The following is a 14,259-nucleotide window of genomic DNA, read 5'->3' on the forward strand; positions in this document are numbered from 1 at the left end:
TCCTCGATTCCTCTGCTCCTCAAGCCATTTACATTTATTTCCCAAGTGGCCTCTGTATTCTTTCTGCCAAAATGCACCCACTCGCACTTATCTATATTGAAATTAATTTGCCAATTTCATGCCCACTTTCCAAGCTTATTAATGTTTTGACCACACTTCTGCAGAATTAATTATTCCTCACAATTTGGCATCATCCACAGATTTTGAAATTGTACTTCTGAGAGTCTAGATAGTTAGTGGAAATGATCAACACCAGTGTTACTAGCACTAGCACCAATCCTGTGGAACACCACCCATCACCTTTTTGCAGTCTGGGTAGCTGCTCTTAACACCTACTCTGTTTTGCATTGTAGCCAGCTTGCAATTCATTCTGCTCCTTGTCCCTGGATTCCACGTCTCAACCTTAGACATGAATCTACTAGGCGGCACCTTATCAAAGATCTGTTGGAAATCCAAATATGTTATATATACCGCATCACCCATACCTGCTCTTACTTCTTCAAATAATAAGGTTGCTAAAGCATGGTTTCTCCTGTTGAAATCTGTGCTATTCTTTATTATATAAACTAACGGAAGGGGCGGCATGGTGGCGCAGTGGTTAACACTGCTGCCTCACAGCACTGTGGACCCGGGTTCGATCCCGGGTCACTGTTCATGTGGAGTTTGCAAATTCTCCGTGGGTCTCATCCCCATAACACAAACATGAGCAGGGTATGTGGATTGGCCATGCTAAATTTCCCCTTAATTGGAAATTTGTTTTTAAAAAATAAACTGAAGGAAGCTGAAGTGTAATGAAAATCGCTTATTGTCACAAGTGGGCTTCAAATGAAGTTACTGTTAAAAGCTCCTAACTATGCATAAGCTATTCATAATACCAAGTAAGCAGTGTTATAAGAATAAGAAAGAATGTGACAGTACACAAAAAAAACTTAATTTATTCACAAAAATCATACTTTTAACTTCCTTTAAAATAAATGACAGTGGGGGAAAGGGCCATTTCTACCACATCTGCTTGGAAGCTAAACATTCTCACCCGCCACTGTTTCATGACTTGTATTAATCTATATAATGAATGTAAACACTTTTATGTTATTTCGAGGAAACTTGATATAGTATTCTTCCTTTACTCTAAAGAATGAAGTTTAGGGGGAAAATTCAATGCGAAGTACATTTAATCCTTCACTGCAAATCAGAATATGTTAGGTACCTAGCCAGTGGCGACTTTTCCCAATTCAGGCACCTTTGTTCAATATCAAGCAATCAAGCCTGCTGACCGGTTTAAACAAAGAATCTTACTTTTCGTCAGAAGATTCCTGTTCAACTTTCATGCCTTCAGAAAGGCTTCCTTTAAATTTGTCTTCTTTGTCTCTTGTTCCACTTCTACGTCTGCGGCGACCTCGTGACCTGGATCGCCTTCTGCGAGATCTGCTTCGTCGATTCCAGTCTCTCTCCAGAGACCTGTGGGAGATAAAAATGGATAACAGTGTGCTAAAATTCTCTTTGTGAAGGGCAGCACGGCGGCACAGTGGTTAGCACTGTTGCCTCAAGAGGCCGAGGTTCCAGGTTCGATCTCGGCTCTGGGTCACTGTCCGTGTAGAGTTTGCACATTCTCGCCATGTTTGCGTGGGTTTCGCCTCCACAATCCAAAGATGTTCAGGGTAGGTGGATTGGCCACGCTAACTTGCGCCTTAATTGGAAAAAATGAATTGGGCACTCAATTTTTTAAAAAAAACTTTCCCTTTGTGAGACTCCAGACATAGCGTGGAATTTCAGAAGCCACACACAAAACAATCATAATGCAATGCCATTGGTTGTTTAGATCCTGAAACTGAGGGACGCAAACCTAATCGTGAAAGCAATAGAGGGAGGACTGGAAATTCACCCAGGTCAAATAATTGGAGCTTGCGAGCTGGATATAATCAACAGGCCGTAGTTTGAACATACCAGACACAGAAATAGAGGTGTGAAAATATATTCATTCCCCTTGAAGCCGAATGCATAAAAGGCATTGCCTGATCCAGCAGTAACCTATATATGCCAGATAATCCCAGGTTCAATTTCAGAGCTATTCTGAGTCACAGCCCTCAGCCAAAACGCTGTAGGCAAATGGGAAGAAAAACAAAAATAGCTAGCAAAGATCTCCACATTACCAACAGAAAAATTATCATCTTTTGATGGAGGAGGTTGAATATACCCTGTCGCCAGAGTGAAGATGTTTTTTTTCTTAAATTACCTTTGCACCAGTTCCCTTAATGGACTTGCAAGTAAATATATTGCCCACCCATAGAACCAGTAAGCTCCCCAATTGTACTGAGATGAAATAAGTGGATGCTGTGTCTATATATGCATTTCTAAAAAGCATTTGATAAGGTGTTGCAGAGGAACCTCTGGGCAAAACTGAAGCGCAGGATACTATGGACATGTGGCAAAATTACCATGACGTTAATGAAAGGATGGGAATCATGGCTAGGAAAGGTGCATCACAAATAACTAAGGACACAGGCAGGTCAATACATCTGACCGATGGAAATTAATGCAGAAATTACAAAATGGGATATTGAGATAGAGATAGCTGAATAAAGAGAAACAATAAAATTTGGGAGCGATTTAGGGATTCAGATGCGAGGGTGCTGATTAGCTTTTTTTTGAAAATCAAATGGGATCCTAGGTTCTATAAATAGATAGAAGGCAAAATGAAAAGCAAAAACAATGCTGAATCAATAGAAGTATGCATTTAGACCACAATTAGAACAATTAGTTTGATTTGAGTGCATGAGGAACTTTAGTTAGAAGAGAACAGAAGCTCAGGTTATGCGGAGTTCTGTAAGCAGTGTTCAAAAGTTTGAACTGATGAGCTAAAAGGGATATAACAATTTTTACTATCACCAAAAGAACAAAAAGTTAGAAGTTTTTTTTTAAAACAGTGAGTTAACAATGCCCCCCCCCCCCCCCGCCAGTATCTCACAGGACGCTCATGTAATATCCCCTTTAAGGTACTGCACATCTAAATCTTTCCATGAAATAGACAATCTGTTTGTTAGAGGGGACATTGGTATTAAGATATGGAATGCACAATGAGGAATAGTGCTAGAAGCAGCAATAAGTTTTAACAATTGGACTAATTAAACTTGCACCTGCCTCCAGTGTATTAAGGTAACCGGGGCAGGTCAGTAGTTTGAGAATTTCTAACATTTTTAGGCACAGAAATGCAGAAAACAGTTCTTTACCCCATTTTCATTGTGTAGCAAGAGTTTCAACTAAATTAACAATGTTGGTACACCTAGGAAATGTTTGAACCAATAAACCTCACAGAACATGAAAAATAAAATTTACTGTGCTCAAATGTATTAAAACAGATGGGGAACTAACATGTCACTAGAAACAAATGTATACAAAAAAGGAGCAACTTAAATCTAAACATGTGTATTATCCATTTTGCATTGTATTAAGAAAATTCAGTGCCTTTCTCGAGCAATTTTAATTTGTACCAAATTCAATTATTTTGTTTTCTGTGATGACAGATCTGGTGAAAATAGGAAATCTGAAGCATCCCCTCCATACGCCCTGGAGGAATAAGCATGATAATGAAGCAGAGTGTCTGAACAGAAGCAAGTGTTTTTGTGCTGAATACTCAACTCTTCTGATCAAGTAAGCTTTTATTTTGCTAATCCTCAAAAAAAAGCATTTCACTTATTTAGGTTTACTTTTGAAATTTTTAAATTAGACTTTGAACATTTTATACAAAATAACAACCAAAACAACAAACCCTGCATCAACAACTTCAACAAACCCAACAGCCAAAAACAACCCCCAAACAGTGACCAGATCCTTAAAATGCAAGATATACAGACGCCACCTCCGATAGAACCCAGAACCCATCATTGTTCCCTGCACCCTGAACGTAACCTTCTCGAGGTGCAAGGACTCCATCAAATCACGCAGCCATGCTGCTGCACTGGATGGTGCTGCCCGTCTGCAACTCAGCAGGATCTGCTGACATGCCAACAATGAAGCAAATGCCCAAGTGTCCACCATCACCCCATCCTCAGATCTGGCTGATCTGATACCCCAAGTATCACTACGAACGGGCAGGGTTCCAAATCCACCTTTAAAATTGCACCCTAGCCTCGCATGACAACCGCACCCACAACACAAACCCAGATCCGAACCCAAGCTTCCCCAGAACCGTAAACAAGTGCCTCCATTCAACCCTATCAAAGGCCTTCTCTGCATTCAACAACACAATTATCTCCGGCTCTGGTCCCACCGCCAGTGCAAGAACCATGTTGAGTAACCGCCTCACAATAGACAACAGCTTTCTACCTTTTACAAAGCCTGGCCCTCCCCCACAACCTCCAGGAGGCACGATTCTAACCTTAATGCCAAAACCTTAGCTAGAGGTTTTGCATTCACATTAAGCAGAGAAATCGGCTGATACGACGCTCACTCCATGGGATCCTTATCTATCTTTAGAAGGAGCGAGATAGAGGCCTGCCCCATCATCTCCAGATGTGACAGTGAATTATTCTAGATTGCCAGCATCAATGGGACCAACTGATGAAATGAAAATCGCTCATTGTCACAAGTAGGCTTCAATTAAGTTACTGTGAAAAGCCCCTAGTCGCCACATTCCGGCGCCTGTTCAGGGAGGCTGGTATGGGAATTGAACCATGCTGCTGGCCTGCCTTGGTCTGCTTTAAAAGCCAGCTATTTAGCCCAGTGTGCTAAACCTACAATCTTCTTATAAAATTCTACCGGGACCCATCTAGCCCGGGAACCATGCCAGACTGCATCTTCCCCAAAGCCAAGCACTCCTCCTCCAACCCCAACGCGCCTCCAATTCTTCCTACAACTCCTCCGCTACCCGAGGAAACTCCAGCCCCTCCAAGAACCCCAACATTTCCTGCTTGTCCTTCGGTGGCTCCGCTTTATAAATCCCCTTGTAGAAGGCCCAAAACACCCCATTATACTTATTTCAGTGTTGAGGAGTTAAAAGATTAAGTTTTATTACGGGGAGAAAAATCAGCTCAAAAATCCCAACAATATCCCTGTATTGCTGAGTTTGCTCTCTCAGGTTACACCTTTCACTGGCCCCCCCATTACAATTTACCTAAAAGTTCACAATTTCAGAAAAATATGTAATGCTTACCTCCTCCTAGATCGGCTTCTTCTCCTTGGAGAACGACTTCGTCTGAGGAGTGAGCGAGATCTCCTCCTGATAGGAGATCTACTGATTCTTCTCCGTACTGGAGACCGCCGAGAGATGCTTAGGTCCCTGGATCGTTCTAGCCTACTCATGGGCTCATCTCGCGACCTTGTTCTAAAGTTGGCAAACACACACAATACTTCAGCAAATGCTGAATAAAAACATTAAAATAGCAACATGTTTTTCTTCAGGTTCCAATGCCACAATCAAATTGTTCACTATTTCGCAGATATAATATGGGATTCTCTGATTAGAGGCCTCCAGTAAGCAATATGAATTCTCCAACATATTATGCCAGAGTTTTCAAGGTCATATGATAACAAGTTTTTGGAAAGACAGGCTCTAGACAGTAGAATTTGTAATTCCAGTTAAAAATAATTGGTTCTTTTCTTTTAAAAAAAAGTTTTCGCAAGGAGTACAGGATAACACACCTTTTCTGGTCACCAAATAATGCAACATTTTATTAATTTGCATGATATTGATTGGGACCTTCTTCAGGATTAAAATTAATAAATCAGGAACGTTACATGATTTGCCATGGAGTAAAAACTAAAACGTTTATACAATTTCATGTCCCATTAGTTTTAGCTATAGTTTCTCCATATTCTCATGAACCTTCAGTAATTTGTGCACAATGACACATAGATCTTTTCTCTCAACCTGTTTCAGTATTGTTCCCCGCGGTGGTGTATTCAGCATTGGGGCCTAGCCACTTGCATGTTACATTTACCCAAATTAAATATTTGCTATTGTGTGGCCCACTTCCCCAACATATTCAAATCTTTGCATGCATAAATATTTTTTGACACCCTGACAAGTCCCTCTTCCCTGGGTTCAAGTTAGTTGAACTGGATCAAGGAAAGAACACCCTTATTATAACCTGCTCACTGAAAACGGTCATGTGAAAGTTTATTTTCTATTCTGTTACATTTTCATTATCAGTTCATTTACATTTATCGTTCATGTCTTCTTCTCTTCCCAAGAGATGCCTCGACTAAAATAGACTTATCCAAACATTTGTAGGGCACATTAACAATATCATATGTTAAATTAAGAATATACAGGTCCTTTTCAATATTTAAACATTAATTTGGTATAAATGATACAAGTTGCTGGCCAGACAGCATCTATAGTACTGTGCCCTATTTCAGTCTCCTCTCCTCCCACACTTAAATGAGTGATACAACCCTTAAGACGGTCCAGAGAAGAGCCACTAGAATGATTCCTTGAATCAAAGAACCTCAGCCAAATTGATTTAAATCAACATAGGCTTGGATTTAACCTGACTGAAGACTAGAAAATAATTCTAGAGCTGGACAGCACTGGCCTATTAAAAGAATATTTCAATTTAATAGATTGAAATGGACCAGGGTCACAAATCTAAGCTCCAGAGGGGCTGGATAGACTGGAAGTTCAATGGATCTTCTTTTTCTAGAGTGTCTCTGGAATTCACTGCCAGCTGGTTTGTGCGCAACAATTCTCTTTATACCTTGAAGGAGGAGCTGAGCCGGATCTTGACTGTAAGTGATCACATCATATGGAAGATAGGGGGGGTGGACTGAAGGAGGCAAAGAGGGGAAGCATTTAAGTCATGAAACCATACAGTGGAGCAAGTTCAATGAACCAGTTAGTTTTTCTCCTGCCTGTCAATTTTGTATGTGCATAGGATCGCTAACTTTGTTAACTGTATCTACTGACTATGCATTGCCAGAGACTTTTGCCCAACTTCCTGAAAATTGCAATAATTGTCTACCAAAGGGCCTCCAATTGTTTAGAGGGCAGAATGCCTTAGACTGTAGTAGTAATAATAATAATCTTTATTAGGGTCACAAATAGGCTTACATTAACACTGCAATGAAGTTACTGTGAAAATCTCCTAGTCGCCACACTGCGGCAGCTGTTCAGGTACACAGAGGGAGAATTCAGAATGTCCAATTCACCTAACAAGCACGTCTTTCGGGACTTGTGGGAGGAAACCAGAGCACCCGGAGGAAACCCACGCAAAGACCAAAGCCAGGAATTGAGCCCGGACCCTGGCGCTGTGATGCAACAGTCCTAACCACTGTGCTACCGTACCACTGTACAATTAGTTTGTCACTGAAATGTTCTGAATCTTGTCTCATCCCTAAAAGCCGACACATTCTATCTGGACTTTTGAGAATGTAGAACCTCAAGTTTGAAACATCGTTAACCTCCTTTGAAGAAACAGTTTAGTTTAGATATGTGAAACAGGGGAGACACAGACGTTGATTGTGCAGTTTCTTGAAAGGCTATTCATACCTTGCACACTTGTGCACGTTAAATGGGTACTCAACCAGTCAGAATAGCACTGTTTGAATGTGCCAGGCTATTTGGAGTAGCTTCAATCACAACTGTAATGAGAACTGTGTAGGGTGTATTGGGTATTAGAGAATCCAAGTGACCTCAAATAGTCCTGTAGCCTTGCAAGTTATTGACTATAACCAAGGAACAAGGCAAAAATTCACCAATGACATGCTCGACCTCCAGGTTAATGAGGCAATGAAGAGAGCTAAATATATGATGAAAACTGACAAATTAATGTTTGATCGCCAATGCTGGCAATGTAATGATCGTCAAAGCGAGCAATGTTAAATTTTAAAGGACGTCTCATTACCTTGGAGATAAAGCTCTTGTCCGTTCATTCTCTCTCCGTCTTTGCTCTATGGATCTACTTTTAGCTCTTCTGGGCGGGGACATATTCCGTGAGGGAGACTGACTTGGTTTAGGTGCGCGATCATTAATAACAGGCGATCGAATATGTTTGGATGGCTTTTCTCTATGTTGTTTCGGAGACGGACTTTTCCGTTTTGGAGAAAGTACATGTTTCTTCAGAGGTGACCGATTCTCCTTTCCAGGAGGAATATCTTTCGATGGAGACTTTACAGATTTTTTTTCCTTCTCCATTTCAGACTTTCTAGATCTCTTCTCGCGATCTTTGGATTTGGATCTCTGATTTCTGTCTCCTGACTTACTCCTTTTCACTGGAGATTTTGATTTTTTATTCCTCTCTTTCGTTTTGCTTTCGATCGTTATGGTCTTTCGATCCTTTGCCTTAGTCCCGTCTTCTCCAGCAGGAGTTGACTTTTTATTCTTTTCTTGAGATCGTCTTTTAACTGATGTTGGAGACCGGGGCTTTTCTCCAGGCTTGCTGCTTTTGATGGGACTTTTTGATCGCTTTCGCTCATGTGATTTACTTCTCGTTTTTTCTTTCTCCTTTCTGTGTTCTGAACTCAGCTTATTTTTCTTTTTCTCAGCTTTAGTATGTTTAGTTCTGTCTTTCGATCTGCTTTTACTTCGCCTCTTCGAAGCAGGCTTAGATTCTATAGGCTCTCGTTTAACTTTGTTGTCCCTAACGGGTAACATTTCGGAGACGCCACGACTGGATGCAACTCTTTCACCATTGCGAGTTTTCTCATGGATTTCCCCCTCTTCCTCAGAGTCAGACACATAACCCTGCAGAATTAAACCCATGCCTGATTGAACTTTCCCTCCCATTAGTTCACTGTCCAGTTCGGCTTTTATCATTGCTCTCTGTTTCTCCAAGTCCTCCAGAAGAGCATAATCATCAAATTTAGGTCTTTTTATTGGATGATCACCATCCTTCTCAAAGCCTTCATTCTCTTTCCTTTTATGCTTTTTATGCTTGTGTTTGTGTTTATGTTTTCGTTCCTTGTCATCTTCTGAAGAATGCTTATGCTTCTTGTGTTTACTCCGATGTTTGTGTTTCTTTTTCTTGTGTTTAACAGCTTTGCTTGGAGCTGTATTAGGATCTTGATTTTCATCTGACACTTCCCCATTCTCTTCCTTGACACTTTTTTCTGATGAATCTGCAGCTTCCTGACTGCAAAAAAAAGAGAGATGTTCAAACTAAGACAACAATGAGAAAAATGCTTACCAGCAAAAGAGTACACAATTGGAGCTCACTGTTGAATCAATGAACATAGAACAGTACAGCACAGAACAGGCCCTTCGGCCCTCGATGTTGTGCCGAGCAATGATCGCCCTACTGAAGCCAACGTATCCACCCTATACAAGTAACCCCCCCCCCGTGAGCTGTGAAGCATTTATGCTAACCACCATGCTACCGTGCTGCCTGACATAGATGTATTTTATTTTTTCCGTACAAGAACCTCTCTGAATATTGACAGCCCAGGGACCACTATCCTGCAAATAAATCCCAGCCTGCTCCCCCCACCACAAGAAAAGTGCAGTGCAAAAATCAAGGTTTCTGCAGCACTCGAACTCCAGTTTTAAAATGTAGTATTTTAGCTAGACTCCCCCCATCCCCACACACACAGGAATCTGGTTCCTCTGCTGGGGTTGGCAAATATAGGGAACTATGTTTAGAAGCTTCCAGAATACCTTACCTGCACCCCAATCCAAAAAGATAAATGTGCGTTGTTTTTATTTTCCTGTGTACCAAGTTGCAACGATAAGAAAAATTGAAATCACACTTCATTCCTATATCTTATCGTGGAACACTGAGATATGTTCTGTGGACTCCATTTGTCTTGCAAGTCCTGGTTTAATCTCACAACATCGATTCATTAAAATATATGAAACAATATTTTGTTTGGGATTTTAATTGGGGGGGGGGGGTTGAGATTTCCAAACTAAAGTCATAATGAAGGATTTTATGACATTCCACTTTTTTGAAACAGAAACCTCAGTAAAAACCTTATACATTTTGCACACAAATTTAAAACATACCCATCATGCTGACAAAGTTTAAGAAAAATTGAAATTACATTACATTTCTGCATCGTATCTTGGGACACTGTGGAAAGAAAATAATTCCCACACTTACATAGGATGGGGAAGAATCAGGACACACAAAGGTTTTTGTTGAACAGGATCAGCAATTGTAAAGTGGGTGGCATGGTGGTTAGTACTGCTGCCTGTCAATGCTAGGGACCCGGGTTTAATTACAACCTTGGCTGTCTGTCTATGTGGTGTTTGCACATTTTGTGTCTGCGTGGGTTTCCTCCGGGTGCCCTGCTTTCCTCCCACAGTCCAAAGATGATCAGATTGGGTTGATAGGCTGTGCTACGTTGCTCCTTAGTGTCCAAAAAGGGTAGTTGGGGTTACGGGGATAGGGTGGGGGTGCGGACCTAGCTGGGGTGCTCCTTCGGAGGGAGGGTTGTGCAGACCCGATGGGCTGAATGGCCTCCTTCTGCACTGTGGGATTCTATGACTGCGACTTAAGCTCTTCAACTTGAAAACATGACTGGAGAATACTGGGTAAAAGTTTTATTATTTTACTGTATGACTGCATGAATGTTCTATTATGCAGATTTAGACCGGGTATTACACACATTTGGTTGAGAGCTAAAACTCCAAAACTTTGGAATACGAGACTTCACTTCTGAAGTTTGCAACATGGAGAAAAAAAACAACAGAAATTATTCTCACTGCAAGTAATTTTATGATACTCTATGCCAGCTTGGATGATCAACGTCAATTGATCTCCACTGTGACATCTGACAAGACAATTCCCAAATGTTGACTCAAACTCTATTTGCAAATTGCACACCATATTTTTTCTGACATCCTCCCAGAACCTTCTAGGACCAGGTTACCATCTAAAAGGTTTCAACCTTTTTATTTTGGAGATAAAGCCATATTATAAGGGTTTTAATTTCACTAACAGTCTTTTAATTCTGGATGCGCAGATTTTACAGCTGAGTTCTGCTGAGCTTTAACAGTTGGATTCTATTTTTTTTTTTTAAAAAAGGCTATTCAAAACGAAAAGAAATCCATGGTATTCTGGATGCAATATCTACTGGGGCCGAATTTGTGCAAAACTGGTAAAAGCTCAAAGATTCCATCCCATTTTTGGCACTCTATCATAGGAGGGATGTTAAAAGATGCAAGAGTAGAGCAAAGATTAACTCGAATGATGACAGATTATAGTTATAAAAGATAGTATTTTTAAAATGGAAATGTGATTAGACTGGACTACATATTGAAAACAAAATATGCTTCTCAATGAATAAAATTAGTTAAATTAACACACAAGTTAGTTTTAAATTGTTTTACTTTGGTGTGGAGATTTAGCCAAAGCAGACTTCAAGCAAAAACCCACAATCCCCAAGCAAAACCACCTTTTGCTACTTGAATATCTCTCCTCAGTCTCAATGGAAAATCAATAAAAGCAATTGTTTTCCATGCTTTCGCAGAAAGGTGGATCCTGGTTGTGATCTATAATCTATGTTCTTTACATCAGAGTGCCCTAATCATGGGAGTACTGCTCACCTGTCATTACAGGCAGTATCAACATTCAAGCGTTTATAGAACGACACATGATAATGATAGAAAACAAGTTAACTTTCAGCATGGCAAAGGAAATGGTGCAAAGGATGCTCCTATATCTAGAACAGCAGAGTTGGAGCAGTTGCAATTTCTTTACAATATACTTGGCATACAAAAAATGAACCTGTTGTGTCCAGACCTGGTAAGTTCCAATTGATATACGCACAGTTCCAATTTATATATGCACTTAGGAAAAAGAGAGAGATTAGCAAGACTGTTCCCTGCTATGTAGGGATAATCTGTGAAAAGGGAGAAAAACTCAAATTAGAAAGGGCTGGAAAGACGAGTTTAGGATGAGGAACCACCCCACAGAGCACAAAACATTAAATAAGAATCTACTGTAACTTCAGAGCAGGATTTCAAAGCAATCCAGAACTGCAGAGGAAAATAGATATTTCCACGATTTAATATTGGGAGCATTTCATACTTAAAATGGATAAACTTAAGAATTGCAAATAGAAGACTTCCGGTGGCGTTCGTGAGCGGAGCGGTCACAGAACAAAAAGGACTCCCGCAGGTCCACGAAGTCGGGGCTTTTTCAGGGGGTCTCCGTAGAAAAAAAAAATTAAAGACCCGCGAAATCGGGAGCAGGGGAACTGGGCCCTCGGGAGCGGAGTGATCTGGCGGCAGCGGCAGCGGCAACCCCCACACACACGGCAGCAGAGCGCAGGGCAGGACAAGTGGCGACCTGGATCAAAGCGGGGGCCGAACCTGCAGAGGAAAGGAACGGAGGAGCGACCGACGATCCCCCCGCCCCACGCAGGAGAGCGCAGGGTGCGACGAGCAGCGGCTCTGACCAAGCAGCCCCCCCCCCCCCCCCCCCCCCACCATCGGCGGCGGCCACCACGAGGCAGGAACAAAGAGGGACTCCCGACCAGAAGCCTCTCTCTCTCTCTCGACCCTGGGTGAGTGAGGGAAAAGGAAGGAAAAAATAACTTTTGCAAAAACAAAACTCTGAAAAGAAAACTTTTAAAGAGGGGGGGGTTTCTTTTTGCACTTTTTATTCCTCACCCAAAACTGAGAAGAGTTTTATAAAAGAGGAAAAATCAAGTGGTAATGGAGAGAAGGGAGGGGAGAAGTAAAAGGGAACAAAAAAAAAGGGGGGGCGGAAAAAAAGGAAAATATAAAAGGGAGGGAGGGGGGGGAGAAATGCCAGCAGGGAGCCAAAGCAGAGGGAGAGGGGGCACCAAAGGCAGACGGGGCAATGGGCGAGCCAGCTCAGACGAGCTAAGCAGCGCACGAAGCGGCAGAACGGAAGTATCGCCGCATCAAAAACAGCTGGGCAGACAGGTGCACTCTCCCCCGGGGCCAGGGCGGGGGAGCTGGAACTGGAAGGCAGCCTTTGCCGATGCGCTGAGGGAACATCAGCAGGTTAGCAAGGCAGAGGCTAGGGCAGACATAGAGACAATTTGTGGCAGCAATGGCCAAGGCCCTGACTGAGGTGCAGCATGCCCTGGGCAGAGCAGAGGAGAAATTGGACGCCCATGGGGAGAAACCGGAGCCCAAGAGGCGACCATTAAGGAGCTGGAGAAAGCAGCGACTGACATGAGCGACCGGATCACGGCCCTGGAGAGGGAGGTGGCGAGACCGGGGCAAAACACATGGGAGCCTGAAGGGCAGAATGGACGACCAGGAAAACCGCTCGAGAAGGCAAAATGTCAGGAGAGTGGGCCTACCAGAGGGGATCGAGGGTAGAAACCCCACGACATACGTGGCCGAGATGCTTGGCAACTTAGTGGGGAGGAAAACCTTTCCCAACCCACCAGAAATGGACAGAGCACACTGGTCGCTGCGCCCGAAGCCCAAGGCAGGGGACCACCCAAGAGCAGTTATAGCTAAACTGCACCGGTACCAAGATAGGGAAACAATCCTGCACTGGGCCAGGAAAAATAGAACCTGCAAATGGGAAGGACACGCCATTAAAATTTACGAGGACATTGGGGCAGACCTAGCCAGGAGACGGGCAGAGTTCAATAGAGCGAAAGCAGCTTTTCACAAGAGCAACGTGCATTTTGGTATGCTGTACCCAGCGAAATTCTGGGTCACATACCAAGAAAGTGAATACTTCTTTACAGCCCCCGCCAAAGCTGGAAAACCACCAGCAAGGGGAGAAATGAGGGGCCCCTGGCAAGGGGCAACACGCCGGGTGGGGAGGAGGCCGCCACGGTGAGTGCACTCTGAACAAGGAGCAAACAACTGCCTGAGGGACCGCTTCAGGTGGAAGGCCAGGCCCCAGCACAAGGGAACGAAAGTAGCAGAGAAGGGAGAGCAACAAGAGGAGTGTAGGGTAGGATAGAGGAAAAGCGGGCAGAAAACCGCAGAGGCCAGGCAGGGGAGAAGTGAGACAGTAACTCTCGAGAGGGGGGCCATCGTATTAGCAGGAAAGCTAGCACCGGCGGCATGCAACAAAGCAAGGCCGCAGCGCCCCCCCAACAGGGTAGAAGGCGCCAGGCAGTCGGTGGGGGGACACCACCCAACAGAGAAGGGAGAGCAAACGGGGACAAGAACAGGGGGAAGAGGGACAGAGGGGTATACGGGAGAGGGGGCAAAAGGGGGAGACCAGGGGACAGGGAGGGAGAGACCGCGGGGGGGGGAGAGGGAAGGAAGGACAAACAAAGCTAGAAAAGGAATAGGGCTACAAAGTGCCACAACCAAGGGCTCGAAACAAGGAATCGCTGCAAGCACCCACCCAATACGGTCTCTGGGCAAAGGGAGACCCC

General features: G+C 43.2%; 1 protein-coding gene across 9 annotated transcripts in view; it reads right to left on the bottom strand.

Moving 5' to 3' along the window:
* prpf4bb (pre-mRNA processing factor 4Bb) overlaps positions 1 to 14,259 on the bottom strand; it is a 64,245-nt gene that overhangs the window by 38,351 nt on the left and 11,635 nt on the right. For all 9 annotated transcript variants that reach the window (XM_038796645.1, XM_038796652.1, XM_038796649.1 and 6 more), the window contains exons 2-4: positions 7,842 to 9,068; positions 5,150 to 5,320; positions 1,297 to 1,458 (exon numbers count right to left, since the gene is read on the bottom strand). In XM_038796645.1, the coding sequence (XP_038652573.1) occupies positions 1,297 to 1,458; positions 5,150 to 5,320; positions 7,842 to 9,068 (1,560 nt within the window). The remainder of the gene's footprint in view (positions 1 to 1,296; positions 1,459 to 5,149; positions 5,321 to 7,841; positions 9,069 to 14,259) is intronic.

The sequence above is a fragment of the Scyliorhinus canicula genome, chromosome 5 (assembly GCF_902713615.1).
Source record: "Scyliorhinus canicula chromosome 5, sScyCan1.1, whole genome shotgun sequence".
In the NCBI taxonomy this organism is placed as follows: Eukaryota; Metazoa; Chordata; class Chondrichthyes; order Carcharhiniformes; family Scyliorhinidae; genus Scyliorhinus; species Scyliorhinus canicula.